Genomic DNA, 21,891 nt, shown 5'->3' on the forward strand with positions numbered 1-21,891 from the left:
TAAAGATAGGCCGTATCATTTCTCACCCCATTAATGCTTACTCTTAAATTTTTGTGCCTGTCATGTTTGTGGAAGTTTTTCTCAATTTTTTATTGCAACAAAGATATCTAGCTTGCACCTCAGCCTTTATTAGAATGTGCCTCTTTTTGTATGGCAAATATTAAGTGTCAGATTTTCTAATATTATGCACCGCAGAGACATATCTCCGATCTCATTGCTTACTTTTTTTTCTTGCTACCCCCTTCGTTGTCTAGTAGCGCGCGAAATTGCACGAGTTTTCGGGTATTTCTGATTTGCACTTTTGTACTCTGTAGTAACCTGCGTCGCCATCTCTGTTGTTTTATTCCTTTTATCTCTTTTTTTTTGCTCAGGGGAGGGTAGGGAAGAGCTGAATATTTGCTTTCGCTAACTCTTTCTCCTGCTATCCTGTTTAACCGCCCGAACGCTTTCCACTGTCATAAAGCCCGTCTCGTTGCATCGGTAATAAACCTGCATGCAAGGTTCCCTTTTCCGGGTTTTCCCGTCTTGCAAATGGTTTTTATCTAGCTCTTACCTTTTTGTACTGTCGCCGATCGCAGGATCCGGGGTATATGCAGAAACCACGATTGCACTGTGCCTCGAGCTAAACTGATTTCCTGGCCGGGTAAACAATGGAGCTCAGCCGACTGCGCTGTCACGAGGAAGTTTACGCACCAAAGCGGGCCGGGTGGTCCCGTCCCAGGTTATCAGGAGCTGCTCGCTTGAGGGGCCCGATGTATGCACGCTCCGGTGAACCCGGCAGCGCTGGGTAAACTGTGGTTCGCCATTGTTAAGTGATGCTCAGTTCTTTGTACCTTTATTTTCTTTTCTTCATGAAAGAGTAAGAGCTCGAGAAAAAAATGGTATTCCGCGCAGGCAACCTTCGCGTCTGGCGCATATGTCGCGCACCTGTGACTGCTTAACTTTGAGGGCTTCCGGGGCAACGGGTATGCACGCAAACTGAGTTTATATAACGGTCTGTGCCAGCATTCCTCTCTCTCTTTTTTCTGGCGCTGAAAGTATAAAACTAGTTATGATCATAGGAATGTTTGTCTCCTTGTCAAGGGAGGACGGGCTCTTGTTAGTCTGGCGGCTAACAACAGGTTTTTTATTACTTTTTGGTCATAATTTTCCTGACGCCAAACCGCTTTATTGTTATTTCTAGCTTATGAGTTTCCTGGCAGTCATCCGGTTTATGAGCATCAGTGCATCTAAATGTTTTGAGCAAACTATGCGAAAGCAAATAAGGCGTACCTTTGGTAGCCCTCACTTTCTTTTCGGCAGTCGAACATTTTTTATTTTTCTTTGTTCGATTCTAGAATATAAAAGTAAAAAATTGGCCGAAATTCACCTGCATGTTGGCATCAATAAGGCTTATGCTGTGTGCACGTTGCCGTGCGGCACGTTAGAACTACCGATGCTTAACGCGTCAGCGAGCGCTTTATTGGACGGCATATTTCGGTTGTAATAGCGACGGTCCTTACATATAGAACATGCCTCACCCGCATAGGTCCGCTACATGTAAGGTTCAGGGGTTGAGATTGAGATCGCTGTAATCTGTAGGCGGGACTAGTCTTGCGCAATATTTCCGGCAATCGCTGCATCGTATCGACATTCAGATAACGAATTAAGGTGGATAATTTGTGGCCCAGTATTGTGGCATTAGAATGCAAAATTTAGGAATTTCCAGGTTACCTCCATGGTCGGTCTTGAAGTCTGTGACATCAAACAGGCTTCCTTCCAGTTCATAGTTGTCATGCCGCAGATGGCTCGAGTTCCCATAGTTCGCGCCATATCGAAAATCAGGAACACAAAACCGAAAAAAAAGAACCTAAAGCATCATGCCCGTTCTAGTGCCGCGCGCACAGAGTGCAGAGATGGCAGATTTCAAATGCCGGAACCTGAAGCACGCGCTCTCTCGACTGCGTCGTTGTCAACGCCGTCGCAGCCTCGTCAAGGGGAGAACCGCGCCCTCTACAGCCCTAGGGTCAAAGCTCAGAAGAGAGGGCGCATACAAATGCCCGGATTATCATCGCGATTCACGGCTCTCGCGCCACTTGAAATCCGCACACCCGCCAACCTCCCGCACTTGACGCGATTTCAGCGCTCGCTGCATGTTCCTTTGTGTGCATGCGTGCGTTATAGCTGTTTGCTTTCTATCCCTTTTTCCCCAATCCTGCTTCGTCCCTGCCTTTATTTCCCGACAGAGTAGGGAATAACAAACCGAAAAGAAGGGTTGCGCACCCCAGCGCACACAGACGACCGAGAGAGCTATCAGGACGTGGGAGAATACTTTAGAAGGGCGCAAAGCGCGAATCAGAATTCTTCCGTCGCGTCTCTCGACGCCTCCGCTATTTTTGTCTCGGGGAAATCAGGACGAGCGCTCTCTTCTCGTCACAGCCTCCGCCGGGACGCAACGCGGGGGACGAGAAGCAAATCGAAGCGGCGGCGAAGGGCGTAGATTCGAGAGACGGGCGACGCTGAACCACTGCAGAAGGCATTCGAATATTTTTGCGTCGGTAATATCGCGGCTCGAAATAATGAACTACATTCGGCGCGCGTATCCGAAGAAAACATTTTCGGGACGGTGGATGTTGGTTTCGCGTTGCTCGTTGCTGTTTCTTTTGCTGCTTAATACTTCATCTTTTGACGGTTTACGACAACCTCATCAATAAAAAACAAAAAAGCATGGACGTGGTGCACTGAATCCGAAACAAACGTTTTTTGGAACCCTTACTTTTGGATGCACTTTCTTTCCATGCGTTCTGACGAAAAATAGCAAATAAACAAAGAACAAAAAAGTAGAAAGCGCTAAGAAGGAGTGGGGGGAGGGGGAAGCATAGTTTGCATAATGGGCCTGGATGTGTACGCATCGAAGCGAAAAACGCCGCGCGCGGAAGCCGAAGCTTAAAAGGGCGAGACTTTGGATTTACCAGGACCTACGGCAAATTTAAGCGCGACGCAAACTTAAGCTCAAGCTTGGCCAGCAGCCTTCCGGCTCGGAAGGAAGCTTCAAGCTCACAATTTTGTCGACCACACGGCGTCTTTGCAAAGCAGGAACGAATTTAGAGACGCAGTTTCAAGCTTCGTGGACCCCGATCGTAAACAAGGATCCAGCTTCACTTCGGCTGACGATGATGTAGCGATAATTGTTCGAGAAGTGGTATATTAAAAGACGACTGCGTAGGCTGATGGATCGCTGTTTGCGACTGTCTCATAATTCGCGTGCTTGCTGAAGATATGGTTTCTTACACATATGAAGGCTAGTAGTTTACTAGAAAATGACGAATAGAAGTTTACACAAAAATGCTTTGGCATTTCGCAATTCCTGGGCGTCAAAGAGAAAGATTTCGATAAAAACCCCTGCTTCCTTCTTTTAACGGCCCAATCCCTTTCCGAATGCCCACAGACTCGAGATGGTACACACTTTCTCAAAAGTAAACAGCACAAGGGCTTTCATTCTGAGCCAGGCTATATGCCTCAACAGACATTGCCAGCGTCCGAAAATCTCTCGAAGGTGAAAGGGCCTCGTCTTTACCTCACTGATACCTAATATTCGTATGATCGTCAGAAAAGCTCCAATGCGCGGCTTAGTGCAAACCGCTTGGGTTGGATACTCTCGACAAAGGCTCTACATCGTTGGCGGTGTCCCAATTCAGAATGACACGGCTATTGCGGTGCAGGCCTACCTAAAAATGAAATCACCTTTTTGACCATCTATTTAACTCGAGTATTCGGTTCCGACATACCAGGGCAGTGTCATTTCGCCTGGTAGATAGAAACTTCATTGGTGACGCATAATGTTCGGCATCAAAAAGATAGCTTCCTGAGATATACCACAAGCAGCAACTACTGAAAGAAATTATCGGTCACATTCCAGTCGCTTCCCACACTTGAATGCTCCTCTTTGCACATCTTCCATCCATGCGAAGGCGAAACGTTGTGCAACGTGCGTATCTCTTAGGCGCTTTTTTGAAATGATCGTACAAAAGCGCGTGCTCTTTACGTATCTTAAGCACATGGCATGCGTGGCACGGAAAGCTGATTGTCTCCTGCGATGCCAGGCACAGCAGCTTTTGCTTCTTCGAATTCTCCCCTTCTTAAGGCCAAGTCACGATAATAATGTTGATACTTTTCCAGTAACTAAATTTGCTAGAGCACTGAAACAAGGACACAGAAAAACTAGAGGCGTGCTTTGATCGGTGTTGTGGTCCTTTCAAATAACGGCAAACTGGCGCTCTGCCAAAAGTTGCATTTATTTGTCCTCGTTCTGGCAGAGTCATTTGTTCATTTAAACTCTCTGTACCGCGTTGAAGAAGCAGTCCTAAAGAGGCGGAAAGCCCTCGATTTCAGCCATAACGTTCTAATTATGTGTCTGATTCATTCCTGTGTTTTTGTGCTATATTACACAATTCGTATTCATTGCTGCTAATTGTGCATATTTTTAGCTGCACTTAAAAAGTGCAGCGGAATATGTATAGCTCAAATTTCACTTATATAGAAGAATAAATCAATGAATGGAATAGCTATTTTGCTCTTGCAGAGTGTTATCCAACCACAGCTGTTCCACTTTGAGTCTTACTCTTTCCTTATCTCGTCAGTAGTTGAAAGGCATCACCAAAGCAATATTAGGTCCGAAATATGTTAATCCGCACTGCCGGTAATAGATGAGCAACGTTCCCGGCTTTTTTTTTCTCCTTGGGCCTGTCACTTTGTAGATAGTATTCAGATTGCATGCTAAGGTTCAGCGTTGCCCGTCTGAAGCTCCTACGACTAACGCTTTGTCTCTCGTGCCTGTCTTTGCAGCGTACTCGTGCAGCGCGAGAGACGGCGGCGGCGCCTCATGTCCATCATCGGGTATGGCCGGAGGCCACGCCCCCTCTCCTACGTGGCGCAACCGCACCCCCTGGCGAAGGCGCCGGCGATGGCCCATGGTGTCGTGGCTTGTGCTGCCGCCACTGCTGCTGATCTGCCTCCTGGCGGCTGACGCCGGGGGAGCCTCGGCCGCTACAGCACAGCGGACGAGGCACCGGCCGCACCGATGGGTCGCAGGTCAGTGTGCTGGGACAAATAATAGGGGTGGATATGATCAGTGTCCGTGATGGCGGAGAGGAAGACTGCGCCTGCCCTTACTTGTTCTAATAATTGCCATCACATCGACGTCGACCAAAAACAGGAACCTAAAGCGTGAAGTAACGGTTGTTACCATCACATTTGAAAACGTGCGAATCACAAAAGAAAAGTTTGATGAAAGAACTTTAACAGAACCTCTCCAACCCCGCCCCCCCCCCCCCCCCCTCTTCACCAGACAATAATTCGCTCCAAAGTTTTCCTATCCCGGAAGTAGCGCGCTTTGGAACTCGAAATAATGGTCCTCCATGAGCGTTTGTTAAAAAAATAGCTGTTGTTCTTGATCCACTTCAGTTCTAGCATTTGCTGTTCTGCTAGACAGGCTGAATATTTAGCCTTAGGAGATTTTGTTTACCTGCCGGGAATGTAATTTCAATGCAGTCAACTTTTTTATTAACGTGAACCCAAAAAGCGTCGAGACAATGTCAATCCTTCTGAATGCGAATGTGAAAAAATGAATTTAAAGGAGCTTGAACATAAGTTAGCTGAACACTCTCTGCATATTTATGAAAAGAAACCGCACAATATCTTTCTGGGCGACGTTTATCATGAATATCTGAAGAAGAATTCACAAAAAATTCCAATTGCAGCTTGCATTTATCTCCATATATTCGTTTCCATGTCATGTATCATATATTTTTAGAGATGGGTGCCGCCGTTTGTGACCGGTCGATGTCTCTGCTAATGCTGAGCTACTTTTAACGTGATAGCGTTAAGGAGCACGTGTCGCAGAAAAGCCGGCGCCGTCTTAGGCGTCATTGGCCGTAAGCGAAAAATCCACAAAAATCTGCCGAGATGCAACTTGGGTAGCAGGTGGGCCACCTGCCATGTGATTTGAGTTAAGTGCCCACCTTGACAAGTCGCAGATAAGTTAATGATTGGTCGCGATAAGTTGCTCCTGAAGAGCAACCTGGGTCTCACAAGCCCCACCGGTGGCAGCACCTGCCATCGCAGGACAGTGGCCGACAACCACGCAGACCTCTCCAGTTCCATTTAAGTCCCTCCTCCTCCTCCTTCTCTTTTTCCTTCTTCCTTGCACCAGGAGTAGTAGGGAGACTCCCAGATATTTATGAATTAAAAGGAGGGAATGACCAACTCCGCATATGCGCGCATTAACCCATTACGCTATCGGGTCATACCATTAAGTCAGGGCTTAAGTGTACCCACCAATTGTCTTGATTATACTTCCTCGTAAGCGAACATTTTTGTGGCGCTACAATGAAGCACTCGAGCAAACAGCAACCGCATTGCTTTGGCTTTTCATATTGCGTGACGTCGTAATTTCTGTGAACTAGTGCACACATTTTATTTCCTGGAACGTTTCTTGTTTTTGAACTGGCGAGAGCAAAACAAAAACAAGTTGTTTCTTATCGCTCCGCATAACATTTCAATAGCATAGCCTATTGCACAAAAACACTTCGTCTCTACTTTGGGCCATTCTGTTTTGATTATGATGAAAGCTATAAAAACAGTTCCTGTCATTTCAATTATGTCTTTCCGCAATCCAAAATACTCCGTCGGTAGCTGACGTTACTAACCTGCAAAAGTGTGTGCGTATGCAAGATGGCTCCGGAATTTTTATGTTTTTCCTCTTTTTCCGTTTTTTCCGAACAACATGATTGCGAAATATGAGCACTGATATTTTGGGAAAGTGTAGTCTTCTTTTTTAGATCTTTAGAAGTTAAAAGGAAGGACCGCGTCTGAATGTGGGCAGACTTTTTTGTATAATGAAAACATGAAACCCTAGCAGCAAATTATTGAGGCTATAGTGATAACATGTAAAGCACGGCTTCTATAGGCGAAAGCTAGAAGTTCCCCGAATCCCTACAAAGATGCTGGAATGCATTGCTAAAAGCAGCGTCATTTCATTAAAAGGCCTGTTTTTAAACTAAATGCCCTCATTTAAGAAAATCTTGGTACTAAAACAAGCCTAATGAGCCGGCTTACTGGTCAGAGTCTAATGCTTTTCGTGGTCGTGCGTAGGCGCTCTCCTGCAGGACGCGCAATGAAAACAGGGTAGTTTGCGAAATCTAAGTGCCTTCGTATACGACGTTGGCACTGTTTTCTTGCAGCGCAGTGCTTTTAGCAGGTTTTAGCAGCAGAATGTTCGAAAAAGTTGCGTGGGATTTCTGCTATGTGTGGGAGTTTCAAAATGCGATATCACGGAGAAGCACCGATATTAGTTCATGACGCACAAGAAGAAATAACATGCTTGGATATCAAAAGGTAGCTGAGGGTGTGCGTTTTTATTCTTGTGTTTCTTTTTTTGATGGGCTTGTTGAACAATCTGGGACCAGTTATCTGCATCTTTCCAGTGATTTTTTTTATTTGAGGGAGCCGGTTTTTTAAACGATATGTTTAATGCTTTAACGCTAAGCGTTTGAAGTAACCTCAATTTTTTGCTTGAATTCACAACGTTCAGTTACGCGACAGGCGAGGTGCTTTGCCACTACCATGTGTCCGACATCGTTGTGGATTTTCTTGCTTTTCCTAGAACGGTGTAAGAACTGCATGCTCAGATGTACGGACCAGCCCATTAATCATGTGCGGGACAGCTCATACTTCCGATAACAACAGTCGTCACCGTGAGCTTTGAAATTTTTTTCGTTTAGTCTTCCCCGAAGTAGAGCAGCCGTGATATACAAGCAGTGACTCTTTCTGCAGCATGCTGTTAAAATCGCAAATGTACAAATGCTAACAATACAAGAAGCAATCAAGAGAACTCGAAGATGGCGGCGGCGCTTCTATACTTTGTAGCTGGGCAGACAGGTAGGCCTAGTCTTCTGCTTCTTAATGGCAAAAGTGAGCTTGAGGCAAGCTAGCACAAGTCCCAGTCCATCATCTTATTTACCTGGCGAAGTCTCGCGTTAGTGGAGTAAAAAGCCTGTCTCCGGTTTTCCTGGAGCATTATTCACTCGCTCCTCTTTTCTCAGCGCCATGGACAGACACAGCAGGTAACAGTAAGTTCTTGTTTTTTTTCTCAATAAACAGCCGTAATTGCTCTGATTTCCTTTGCTTACGGATCTGTCCTCCAAATCCAAGCCCCATTTTCGGTCTGCATAGCAATTAAGAAGAGCTACTACATGTCAGTGCCGCACTAGTTACACGAAACATTACACAATGACGGCCTCTGTTCTTCCCATTAAGTCTACATCTTTCGTGGCCCAGCCAGGAATATATTGCTACCAAAGCAATCGAAGAAAAAGACCTCTATTGGCAGCAGCGGTTTTCTTCCTAATACTACTTCGACTTATAGTATTGTTGCCGAAGCAGCCATGTAAAAATTCGCCAAAGTCTGAGTCATTATTGTTTTTAAAGGTGTAACTTTTTAAGAGACCGGAAGGGGCCAGAGTGGGTGAGGGAACAAAAGCGAGTCAGTGACATCATAGTCGAAGTCAAGACGAAGAAATGGGCTTGGACAGGGTATGTAAAGCGAAGGCAAGATAACCGCTGGTCCTTAAGGGTAACGGAGTGGATTCTGAGAGAAGGCAAGCGTAGCAGGGGGTGGCAGAAAGTTAGGTGGGCGGATGAGATTAAGAAGTTTTCAGGCATTTCGGTGGTCACAGCTGGCAAAGGATAGTTTTAATTTTAGAGACATGGGAGAGGACTTTGCCCAGCAGTGGGCGTAGTCAGGCTGATGATGATGATGATGATGATGATGATGATGATGATGATGATGATGATGAGTTGGTCGAAAGAAATTCTCGGCTGCTGAGAATCCTACCTGGTTTAGTTTTCAGCCTCCTGCCCAACGGCGAACTGAAGTGCACACAAAGTTCACGCCCAGACATATCACGCTTGTGAGAAAAAAGCGTCACCTTCATCTAGACCATACAATAAGTGGCTTAATCAGCATGTTCGCCTAATGAATTAACAGGCATCAACCTAATTACGGCGTCGAAGCGCGTCTTTATCCTTACTTTAGCGAAAAAACAACGAAAGAATAACAAAACTAACGATGGCTTGCAGATATTGTAGCAGCTAGGCTCAGTACTTCTGTTTTGAAAACACCGTCGACTTCGACTTCTCTTCGTTTTGTGCTCACGTTCTTCCTGCGTTTCCGGCTTAGTGTCAAGGCGTACGAGGCGAGATATTTCTGACCCTAGTCGAGTGATGGCCCGGGGCAATATTTTCTTTATCCAGATATACACAATCCTAGATATTTCTGTCCAGCATCTCCTAAGCTTCTTCCAGGGATCGCCGCTTTTCCGAAACGCACCACTTTAACCGGAGGCGCTAATTAGCCGGCGTTTACTTATCGCATGCTTCCGCATGTTTCCAAGCTCGAGTAAGAACTTATGACGGTATTATTAACACTTGGTTCATCAAGACAGAAAGACAGCTTTATTTCGCGTGCCAGGTTCTGGTCAGGTTTGACTCTCTACGGCATGCTCGATTGTTATTATTGCAGATATGAAGAGACAAGGCAGCGCTACTTAATGACCACGTCAATTAGTTTTTTATTTATTCAGTGATCGTGTTCACTCAGTTCATAATCGCTTTTAGCGCACTTTCACCCCATTAAAATTAACTAGTACAGCTGTCAGTTCTCTCAAATTTGCGCTGCCATGTCAGTGCCTATTTCATTTCTCCTTTCTTGCTTTATGCTTGAACTCAGGAAAGATAGAACCTCCTTGCTCATCAGGTTCTCTTTATTAACAACTTATTTTTTTTTCTAAAGGAAAGCTCAAAGCAGCTTGCCATTAATAATAATAATTGGCGGTGCAGAAACGCGTAAAAATTGTGCAATTTACAATTCAAAAGTTATCACGGCTTTCGTTACCGTCTCCCGCATGGGCCACGTAACAAAAGAAGCGCATCTTTGCTTAGTTTGAAACTGTTTTTGTCTTCTCTAACACAAAGCTGCATTCTAGATCTTGCACGCCGGATTGCAGTGGCCCTAATTTTTTGTCCGTATTGTTGATCCTACCAGGACAACGGCTTTATAAGCATAGCGTGCATAAACGGACACATGTATACATGGCGATTTAGCTATAGTTGATAGGTTTTTCACGCCAGGGTTGGGCACGATACTTCAAAAAAGTGGCAAGGTTTAAACGTAGATACATCGCGTAGACGCGTGGAAGCATGTACATAACGTTATTAAGTAACAGCATTTACTCAAACCGCCGCTCCGAAGGAGCCCCGCATTGTGGCCGTGCTATAAGCGAAGCAAATGAAAAAATTCTGTGTACACAGGAGCAGCCTAGCACGTTGCAGTGTTCTATACTATGAAGGTATCTTTTATCAAAGAATGAGACGGAAGCATAGCCCCGTGGAGTCGATGATACTGGAGGTATAGTTAAAAAAACTCATGTTTCACTAGAGCAGAGTATACTGAGGGGCCAGTTGTTCAGACATATTATAAACAAAAACGTAGCTTATGGACGGACGAAGAAGGGCGAAGACAGGACGGTTACTACTAGAGCCTCTTGAGAATGCGTCGGCTGGTGAATTTCATGCAGTCGGCGCTGACGACCCCTTTTACCTGAGTGTGGAAGAACACGTGGCCTTTATTGTGCTAATGAAGTCGACAACTTTTGTGTTGCAATCTTCTGTGCATGATCGCTAAAGTCTTGCACACCGGTTGGCAACCACCGCAGTTTGAAATACGGGTGAAAAAGTGTTGTTTCTACCACAAGGTTTTGTTTCTCGTCGTCTATTCAATGCCACCGAGTGCGCAGAGGCGCAACGTATACGTCCTCAGTCTTTGAAACGAAGAACGCAGTAAAAAAGAAGACTGACTAGGCCAACGGCATTGACGTCGTCGCTTCCTAATTCTGCTCCATTCTTTTTTTCAAGTTTGACTCACAGCATCCTCAAAGTGAACAGCACACTATCTTTTTTTTTGAGTATCGAGCATCTTTAAAATACAGGATGACTAAAAAATATTTTCGATGCCTTTACTCCAGTACTTTCCTTTTCACAAGCGATACCTAATACCGATACACAAAATGTACCGAAAGATAGTATCGAAGATTCATGTACCTTCGATATTGCCCGTGTGTGATTCACAGTATCCAGGTAAGTTTGTAATAAAAGGAATAAGTAGCCGAGACAAGAGAGGATAGCCCCGACAGAATACGTTATCTTTTATCTTCTATGGGAGCTCCCGCAATGACCAGAAAAGCAGAAGAGCGCTTTAATGCGCAGTCGGTGGCAAGCGCAATGGTTGCTAATGAATGTCTGCAGACTTTATGGCCATAATTTCGGTGGTATATCTGCATTTATTTTTCTACTCTTTGTTAATAAATGGCTTCACCTGCTAGCACTTGATAGGCTCGCATGCGACAGTGAGTAGGCCTAGTGAAAACTCCTTCCTTGCAATGGTTTTCTCTTTGTACCTGAAGTCTGCTGGTCACGGGGAGAAGAATGGCAAGTCTACAGGATTACTCGAGCTGATGGTTGAAAAGGAAGCTGCTTGCTTCGCGAGTGCACGTTTCCCAAACTTGAGATTAAAGCACTCGCTGCGCGTGGAGTCAGCTGCGTTGTGTTTACAAACAGGCAAGTACAATGGACGCTAATGGATGTACGACTTTGTCAAGCTTTAAGTTCGTATAGACGAAACGAGCTGTAGTCGTCGCCAGTTCGTACGCACGAGTACTGTCTGCTCCCTAAGAGCCCTCTTTGGAGTTGAGCGCTAATCCGATTGAAAGCCACTCGGCTCATAGGCAGTGAATGCGCGCAAATTGCGTCACCGCTCTCGAAGCTCTAGTGCGCTCTCCATTCCGCAGGAGCACAAATGTTACACGCGGACAGGCTTTGACTGAGGACCTCTCTGCGCAGGCCAACGGCACTGTCTAAACGAGTGCCGCAGATGGCGTAACTTCGCTTTATAAGCCCTAACCAAGCACTCACTGTTCTGTTGAAGTATAGCTGATCTTCACTCCTGCTAAAAACTCCGCTAATCGTCACTCCAGGGAAGGAGCCGATTTTAAGCTTGCTCCCGCTGTTGCATTTTTGAGTAAAGGAGTATTGCGCGACGCTCCACAGCCCAGAGGCGAGCTTACATGTCGCGCCCGCATAGTAGTGTCTTCTTATCAAAACAAAACGAAGCCGCCCATCAAGCTCAGATCTGCAAAGATTCATTTTTGTGTTTGGAAACATTGCTCGCAATTCGCACGCCATAGCTAGACTGGTCGTGATATACTGCTAATCGAACCGCGTCGCACTGTAAGGAGTGTTACGTGAACCTTTAGCCCATATGGAACCGTAGCCCTTGTGAAACACACTTCATCTTTCACGGCCTTCGAGGTCGTCGACCGCCGCTACGCAAGAGAAACCGAATCCGTTCTAATGACTGCGTATACAATACGTTCGAGTATGCGACACCCGTAACGAGCTTTGTCAGCTACCACCGCATGTGGTTGCGTGCTTGGTTATAACGCAACGTCGTGCGTGGCAGACGCTTTGTTGTATCCTAACAAAAACAAACAAAGCAACCAAACAAGGGTGCCAGAAAGAATGAGCATGCTACGGTGCACTCGAGACACCTCGATTTTCTCATTTTCTGTCTTCGTAGGTCGTTTTCCGAGGTAGAGAGGCTGTGTGGCCGTGCGGCAACCGCCGCATTGCTGGCGGGCACGAAAACCGATTCGCTCCCGACAGTTTCGCCACTCGTTACCAAAGCGCGAATCTTAGTCGTGCATGCGACGCGAACACTCGCTTTTGCGTCACCGCTCTGGCGCGCCGGGAATCTCGTGCCGATCGATCCGCACTTGCGATGAATAAACGAGCGGGGCGCCGAGGCGGTCCACGGCTGGGCGCAGATGCTTCGGATACTTGCTTGCTAAACCCTATCTACAGGCTGAATCAAAGCGCCCTATACCAGTTTAAAGACACCGCGAAACATGCTTCGCTTCGCGATGTAGGCTATTTTTCAGCGAGATGTTTCCATCTGCTGTCTTGCGGTAAAACACAAAAGAGGGCCGGGCTCAGCGCGGACAACACCCATAATCATTGACAAATAATGTTTCGGAATACGTTTTTCTCTCTTCTGTTTTTTCTGAATGTAATCCAAGTTATTTTGCTGTAATTTTTAACTTTTGTTTCAGAAAGGAAACATTGTTTCTATTTATTCAACAGTGACGCAACAGAAGCTATTCTGCGGTAACGTAAATTCGAACGTCAGAAAGGTTTCTGAAAGATAAAAACGCGCTAGAAAAGGCGCTTGAAGAGCATTCTATTATGCATGGGGTACCCTTTCTTTTTTATTTTCTTTTCTTTGCATTTTACTGCATCATAGCGGCTGACGGAAAGGACATAGACGACATAAGAGCAAGTGGTTGGGAAATGTCTGAAGTAGACGTAAAAGAGCTTAATATGATACAAGTCACTGGGCGAATAGGAAGGTGATGCGTCATAATTTCTACCGACTACGTTTGTGAAATTCTTGCACCATTCATCATAATGGCAGCAGTCGCATCCATAGTCGTGGGTAGCTGTCCTCAGTTTCCACTGCCTCTGCCTAAACTCTCAATGCAGTTAATGAGCGTGTGCGTGCAAACATTTGTGCGTAACTTTTCCGACAAAGAGAGAAAATCCGTCAACCTGCTTGAAAATTCATGCCATGGCCGTTCACCCTTGCGCACCACTCATGTCTTAGTAAAGCTTCTTGGGAGAATTATTCCCATTCTTGCCCTCCTTTACGCTCTGTGCAGCCCCTTTCCCCGCATGCTCTGCTGAACGCTAGACAACGTTGGTGACAAAAACATCCCACCTTCCGCTGTGCATTCAACTATGTCTGCACATGCCAGAAGAGGAACCAATGAGTTTTCCTGGAGCAAGGCAACTTTCCCAAGTGTTGTCCAATACAGCCGGTTTGCACGGTAGCGCGAGAGGTAAATCATTCGTGAACTCTGCTGCCCCGGACGCGGTGCCCATCCCAAACAGTACTCCTTGCGGGGCTGACAAGTTGATGGAGCACCGTGATGGCGGGGAGAAATGAAATTAATGCCAATCATCGCACATTGTGCCTCGCTGGCCGATAAGGACTTGTTCTGCTACATCACAGCGTTACTTAGACTGCGTATACTGCGTCCGCCGCTTTTTTATGTTTGTGAATGTAACGAAGTGCATTACGAGACCTCTTTGGGTAGGCAGACAAGAGGTGCTTGACGACTGTAGAGAGTTTTTTCTTTGTTGTTTTTGCTATGTTGTTTTCCTCTTGTCACTACCGGAGTAGGGCGCAATGCTGTGCCCAATTTTCGCTGAACGTGATTACCTGCCGACTGAAGGACACAACATGACAATCGCCCGCTGGCCAACTGAGGCCCCGCGTCTTCGCGGCACCGTTTTAGGGGGAATAAAGGTAGACATCTCGTCACAACAACGTCGTGGCTATGTTCTAGTTCTTCCGAAAAGCAAGTCATGCTTTCTGTCTTTCTCTTTCATGGGGGAAGGCCGTTAATATCTTTAGATGTTCCATGCGTTTATATCGGTGAAGAAAGAATGTGTGTGGAAACAAGCCTGGCGTCACTTCCGAGGCTTGTTCACCCGCTCCTCATGTCGCATGTGCCTTTCCAGAGATGGCGATGTAGACATACCTGAAATACACTGGGTCTTGCTAGCAGTAACATCAACGAGAACGAGAACTACACCTGACACCTACGGGTCTCTTACCGGACAGTGCAGTGTTCTATGCTGCTTGGGCACATTTACCCCACTGCCAGTTGATTCTCGGCTTTATTAGCTGAGCGAGCCTTTTCCCATTCATATAAGCGCATCCTTTTACGTCCGTAGGCAATAAAGACCGCTTTAAGAGAAAGGATGCCATAACTAGACTAAGCCTTTTAATGTCAGCTAGCTGTAGCCCCTTACAGAAAACGCATAAGCACACTGATGAAAGCGTGGATAATATGCTTTATTTTTAATACTTTTGATTAGGAAAAACTAGGAAAAGAGCTAGTAAGAACGTGGTTCTCTCCCACGAATTGATAATGCATATAATAAACAATACGCATATTTTTTTAATTTTTTAAAAATAAAATATAATAAAATATGCTATCGGACTCAGCTAACTTACCGCACGTTGCAAAGTACTTAGTTTATATATGCTTAATACAAACGTAACTTGTTTAATTTTTTTACTGCATGAAATCAATGTGATAAAGAGGCTTCTCGCTGCTTCCTATTTGCTTTAAGTTCTACCCAACCTTGTGACACTTGGTTTAATGGAAGCGTCGTTTCTAGATTTGAATAGAGATTCAAGGGAGGAGCTCAGGAAAGACGCAACATAGAACAGGTAGAAAATCTTAATGCTGAGAAATGAGACACTGCCGTCGGCAGCAGAGGTGGGCATCTGACCTCAAAAATCTGGACCTCACCTCAACCTCAAGAAGAATTAGCCGACCTCATTCAACCTCAACCTCATCATCTGAGGTCGAGGTCTCCTTAGACGCCCTCACCTCATTTTTCATGAGGCCACTGCTGACCTCACTCAACCTCACCTCAACCTATCATTGTGAGCTTTAGGTCGGCTGCTCAACCTCAGAAAACTAACGAAAAAGAAAACAAAAAGCGATTAGGAATTTTTTCAGTTAAAAACAATTCTGAGAATCCTGTGAGACAGGAAAGCCAAAATGATGATGGTATTATTTTATAAGGCGTCTACAGACATTATTGATGTGCACGCAATAGGAGAAGCTTATAATCTGGGATGAACCCTCAGAGAGTATATGGCCTGCGGGCAGTGGTGTCCCATACGCGGTTACCACCAGTACGTCGGTGAGTACTTTATATGTGCCAATACTACGCAACCTACTTCGTGTATACTTCTTCTTATTGGAAGCCTCTCTCTCATTCACGCACGAACCGGCAATTGACAAACACAGCCCTTCTACATCATCTACCAGAAACTGGGAAGAGAGGGGAGGTATTCACGATACTCGTCGATGTACTTTCCAATGCGACGGTTATGCAGACACATATCAGTATATTTCGATTTTCTAGCTCTACCCGGCATAGCGAGAACGCTCTTTTCCGTCCTCTGTATGTTGCCTTCGAAAACACTTAACAAGCTGGGACGACTGTGCTACACCAACAGAGGCACGTAGTATTTATGTCTGTGAAGAAGTGACCGGCTTCTTTTATTAATGCGAAAGCATTAGATGGCTCACATTCCCGGTCATATCCGCAAAAAGATTTTCGCAAGAAACGGCGCCATGCGACGTCACTAGCCGACGAGTCAAGCGACAAAGATGATGACGTAACATAAATAACCAATGCTAATTAATATAATTGGGTACCTCTAAGACTAATTGGTATTATTAGTGATGACATCATATGAGTGTGACGTCATCCCAGGTCACGTGGCGGCAAATGTAATGTGCCATCAAACCTATTCACGTGACGGGGCTATAATGTGACATCACACCTACTCACGTCACAACGATGTAATTTCTCGTCATACCAGGCGCCCATCCACCTCCCTGCCACCCCATTTCAAGATCCATATGGATACCACATTACTACGCATGCGCGCATGACGCATTACAAAGAGTGCCCACAACCCGGCCCACATTAAGAACATTCGGATTGTCCAGCAGGTAAACCCGCCAGTTCTAATGTATATCATACTGCAAATATCATGCAACGACACATTCCTTTGACTCTCGAGATGATGGCAATGATGATGATAGTAACAGTGCATCCTTATCAGCCCGGAGAAGTCTGATATACCGCTATCAATGTAAAAGTTGCCAGAATATTGATTAAATATTGTACATTACCCAGCTACTGAAGACAATTATTTTGAGGTAAAATAGGAATGCCTGCAGCTAATGATGAACGACGATGATGTTCCTGGAAAGTCAAGACCCTTCCCCGTTTGCGCCACTTCCCTGCAGGTGGCGATGGTAATGGTTTCGAAATCCTGGGAAATCTCCGATGACTCGGTGAACCCGCGGCATTTTGATAGAATTGGGCACATTACGTCTTCCAACACTGTGCCAACTATTAAAATCACACGGGTCAAAGCAAGTGGCCTAGAGTGGGCAGCGTGAACCGCTCTCTCTATCAGGATCACCACGGCCCTCCGCTCAAATATTCCCGCAGCGAAATCTTTTTCCCAGCTCCCCCCCCCCCCCCCCATCCTACCCACCACCCCTCCCCCTACCCCGGCGGGGGGGGGGGGGGGGGGGAACCGCCTAAGTACTCATACGCTTCAACAGAATTCTGGGTGCCATTTCGTCAACGAGTCTGAGACAAGCTGCTTCAATCAAGGCAATCACTTGTTTTTCTTCAAAACTGAACTAATCAGTGGTACGCCAGCATCCTCGAAGTTCTTTACCCACGAGCACCGCGCGAGCATTCAGCGAAGCCGTTTAAGCTAAACGATGGGTCTCTGCAAAATAGTTAAAGGAAAGATAACGTGTAGTACCTGGTCGTCTGCAAGGCAGGCTGCCAACCTAACTGATCCCATACGAGGAAAGAAAAAAAAGAGTATGATTAGAAACATACAAACAAGAATGGCACACTAAAACATAAGCGAACAACTGTGTGCCCCATTAAAGGTCATATTAGAAGGCTTGAAACAGCGACTCAGCAGCACAGCGCGAGCATGTAATCAGTTCCATTCCCACATCTTCATTAAAAAAAGGAAAAGGAATCAGCTACTGCATCCTCATGCATTCATTATAGTTTTGCATTTTTTCGCCGCTGCAACGCCGTTATGCTGGTGCGTTCGCCTCGTGTTGTGGTGTTTCGGCATAAGCGAATTTCCGAGAAGAAACAAGGAGCAGGAGACCAAAGAGAGGTTATTCGGAGGGATAAAAAAAGCGAAATTATATTGGTACCTGCTTGCACTATGGAACGGGAATATACATAATTATAGTGAGATTCGAAAGGCGAAGTCACCGATCAAAAGCTTCGACGGTGTTACCGGTTTTTCTGCATTCGTGCTTTTTAGATCAAAGCAGCCGGTGTCATTGTTAGGAACCACCTGAATCACATTCTCGCGCCTGTGCCGACTATTCCAGTTTTTGTTAAGTCAGCTTGTAATGTACAGCAGGATCCCCTTTATTCGACGGCAAGGCAAGAGCCATGACGTCAGTGCCGGCAACGTGCATGAACACGAAGCAGCCCTTCTTGGGGCCATCCGCGCTGCGACGAATTTATTGCGTGCTTGTTGGACTGAACTTATTTGTTTGCGGCATCAAACAAAGCTGCCGCGGGTCAACGTAAGTTACGTGCTTTGAGCGCTCCCAGGAGTTTGTGCCGACCGGCAGGCAGCCGGGTGCTACGCATGCGGGGCATGGGGCAGGGAGAGTGGCGTGATGTGACAGTAACACTCCTTCCGGGAAGACCAGAGGGGTGCGTCTTCCTGTAGGCTCGAACTGAACGGACATTACGACGCAGCACCGGAAGCTAAGAGGGAACTGCGGCATCCGGTTGTCCAAACAGGGGAAACCGAACACCAAGCGTCATCATTGCATGAACATTGCAGCGGGTCCCTGCAACTCAGCTTTGGAAGCGGCACTCGTCGGAGTAAGACGTGGCAACTGCAAAAAGTCTCGACCTCAAAATTTCGACCTCACCGAATGACGACCTCACTCAACCTCAAACTCACGCGTCATGTTGAGGTCTGATTTGGTGACCTCACTCACAGAATTTCTAGCCGTCGCCGACATCACCTCACGACGTGAGGTTAAGGTCATTTTGAGGTTGAGGTCGACCTCATGAGGTTGTCCATCTCTGGTCGGCAGTACCATCTGAAGTGTCAGCGGCTTTGGCTGGTGGGTCACTTAGCATTCCTGCGCAGGGTGCTCATTTCGATGCCATTCGGAGGCGTTCAAATGCGTGCATATATCAGGATCCGTATTGAGTTGAAACGAAAATCCCGATGAAGTTGCGAAAACGAAACTACCGAAGAAGCAACGTATGTCACCTAAAAAGATTGAAACGTTCAAAACAGGAAGCAAAAACATGAATCTTTCAAGTAACCCCATCAGAAATATATCGCAGGATAAGATCTCAAACGCAGTCGCTTCAATTTGAAATCTCAGAACTGCTTGCATCATGAAAAACTCCTGAATGCCTGATATCGGTTCCTTCAATATGTAGCAATAACGACACACAAATGCGACCAGTTTTTTGCCTCACAAGTGAGTCCTGCATGAGTCAGGAACGCATATCTGAGTGCCATCCATATGGCGTGCGCCTGAAATGCTTGAAGAGGAGGCTTTGCGATGGGGTTTGGTGAATCACTTCATGAAACGTCTTTCAGAGAGTTGCAATCGTTTCTATAGCGTTTGGAAAAACAACCCGCCTGAGTGAACACCAGGGCCCTGGGGTGAGATTGCTTTCCGCCGGGACACGTTTGCTGCGCGGCACATCTCTTAAACGTGTGTCATCCGCTCAGGATGTCCCGTCGTGCGGGTATGATTTTTCTCTATGAAATTGCGTTGAAAGTAATAATATTGCACCAATGCAATCAAGATAACAATATAAAGCAAAATAATGAAGAATTTTTCTTCCGAGGATAGGCTTGGATAAAATCAAGTTCATGCTTAAAATACTGCTTACCGAAGCACAAACGTTTCAATGAAAAAATACTTTTTGGAAGGTCATGCACTATATTGCCTTATGATGAAAAGTTTTCTGATTTCAGCTCAAGCAATTCTTCAGGATAGCTTGAACAGTGGGGATGGACGTGTCATTCAACATAACAATGCGTGAGTTTTCAACATGGTTTTTTTTTTCTCCTACGTTCCTTCAGATGAGTACAACGAGAGAAAAAATATCAAGGTTTGTTATTATTGGTCGCATTCGAGATTCGGCATCTTTATAATAGAAAGAGAAACCTAATTTTAACTCGCAATATTGCTTGTAGCTTCTTGTTTATCATTTTTTAGAAAACAAAGACCTTTACCAGTTATTTGTTCCTTCTAGGAATATTACAACGCATTACTTACAGTCCCTTTCCACTGATACATATTAGAGCTTAAGAAAAGAATGGTAAAGACTAGCTAATAGACACCTGAAACCGAAAGAGACAAATGGGCCCTCCCTTTCTCCATCCCTTTTCCCCTCTTTCTCCTCCTCCTCCTCGGCGAATGTCTATGTGCGTGATCCCGTGTAACTTGGACACAGGATGCGGAGCTCATATCATCGCATCACCATCTCCTCGCTCGACTTCTGCACTCTCTTTCTTTCTTTAGAGTGAAGTTCTAGGTTAACCATAGGTTGCTTAGGTCAACCTTTTGACTTTTCCTCACAATAAAGCCTGTCCCTCTCTTTAATAATGTAGAAAGTTGAGCCTACTCATAATAAACCTGATGGCCATGTAGTTTGCGTTCGCTGTATTCGTTGTTCATAGTAAGTGTGCGTCCAGTATTACGGCTAAAAATGAAAATTCAGACAAACCTGACGCGCATTCTTTAATCATTGCGCAATGCGCATCTGCTACACAGTCACAAGGACTGCTTCTTCACTGCAAACCTTTGAAGGTGGCATCTAAGCTCTTCAACACTGTCACGCGTTCCTAACTCAGTCCTTTGTTGCCAACGGTCTGCATTTGCAGGCGCAATATAACTAACCACCGTAGATGTACACATGGAAGCTAGGGCTAGGTCTCGTGATCACAGTATATAGATTCACGAAGGTAGGAAGCGCTAAATACTTCGCGCCCAATAGCGTCGTTAGTTCATGGCTTTGCAATGGCGACTTTATCATCTGCGCGCGAATGAAGTCATCCTAGTCAATGATATCAGCTCCGACCAGCTGTGCATCGATGGCGCATTATTGCGACAAGCACATGTTCGTCTCGTCACATGGGTTTTAGACTGCGTCATCTGTCGTTCCTCGGCTCATTTAGCGATAAATGAATAGCGCAGCACAATTCTCGCATAGGGTAGCACCAGAGACGGTGGAGGGCCGATTGGGCAGGCGACACAGGCTATGCGACCTGCTGGGCCTGCATGGCATACCACACGACTTGTATTCGAAGTTTAAACATTGCTGCTGTTGGTTGATCACCGACCGAAACCAATAGTTTTGACTGCAACGCTACCATTTCTAGCACCCACCATGCTTCTCTTTCTGTTTTAAACAATTACGTGAGCTGGAACATACGCAGGCCGTCAGTTACATAGTAGGCCTTCTCGCCTTTCGGCACGTGCTTGGCCGGTGGTTATCTGTAGTTTCAATAGTGCCTTTTTTTATTGCTTTTCTGTGTACCACATTTTTTTTCTGGGTGTCGTCAGTGCGGCTGGGAGACTCTCATCAGTGTCCACGCTTGCGAGAAGCTCGAGTTTATATGCTGGGGTGCGAGCTGTCGGACCCGCCTCATTGACTGTAACCGAGTGCTGGGGCTAATGAAAAGCAATACTATTGCCCCACTACATATTCAGACAATAGCACCGTCCTCGTTCGTAATAAACGATTTTTCGCTACAACTTTGTTCTTTATAAGTGGCCTCGTCTGTTATAGCCCTTATCTGTAAAGCAGACGGCAGATCAGCTGTCGCATAAGCAGGTACATCGCATTCTTCCAATAGTAAAGTGAAGAAAAAAGAACGCATAAATGGTTTAATATATCTAAGCTTAGTTTTTAGTTTTAATCACAGCGACTACTGGCCTTCAGAATCGCGCGCCGAACGCCACCCTCCTTGTTCGTGTGATGTAACTGTGCTGTAATAATGTAATTCTTCAGTAAATAAAGTATTAGCGTTTTATATCCCCCAGCAACAAAACATATTCATAGGTAATTTCTTTTATTGATGGGAACGACCAAGAAAAAACCGAA

The 21,891-nt window shown here is 45.7% G+C and overlaps 1 protein-coding gene across 5 annotated transcripts in view; it reads left to right on the top strand.

Moving 5' to 3' along the window:
* The window catches only part of LOC144136459 (thrombospondin type-1 domain-containing protein 7A-like), a 493,908-nt gene that overhangs the window by 284,508 nt on the left and 187,509 nt on the right, over positions 1-21,891 (top strand). For all 5 annotated transcript variants that reach the window (XM_077668802.1, XM_077668803.1, XM_077668801.1 and 2 more), the window contains one exon: positions 4,825-5,070. In XM_077668802.1, coding sequence (XP_077524928.1) covers positions 4,878-5,070 — 193 coding nt within the window. In that variant the 5' untranslated portion in view covers positions 4,825-4,877. The remainder of the gene's footprint in view (positions 1-4,824; positions 5,071-21,891) is intronic.

The sequence above is a fragment of the Amblyomma americanum genome, chromosome 6, assembly GCF_052857255.1.
Source record: "Amblyomma americanum isolate KBUSLIRL-KWMA chromosome 6, ASM5285725v1, whole genome shotgun sequence".
NCBI classification, from domain to species: domain Eukaryota; kingdom Metazoa; phylum Arthropoda; class Arachnida; order Ixodida; family Ixodidae; genus Amblyomma; species Amblyomma americanum.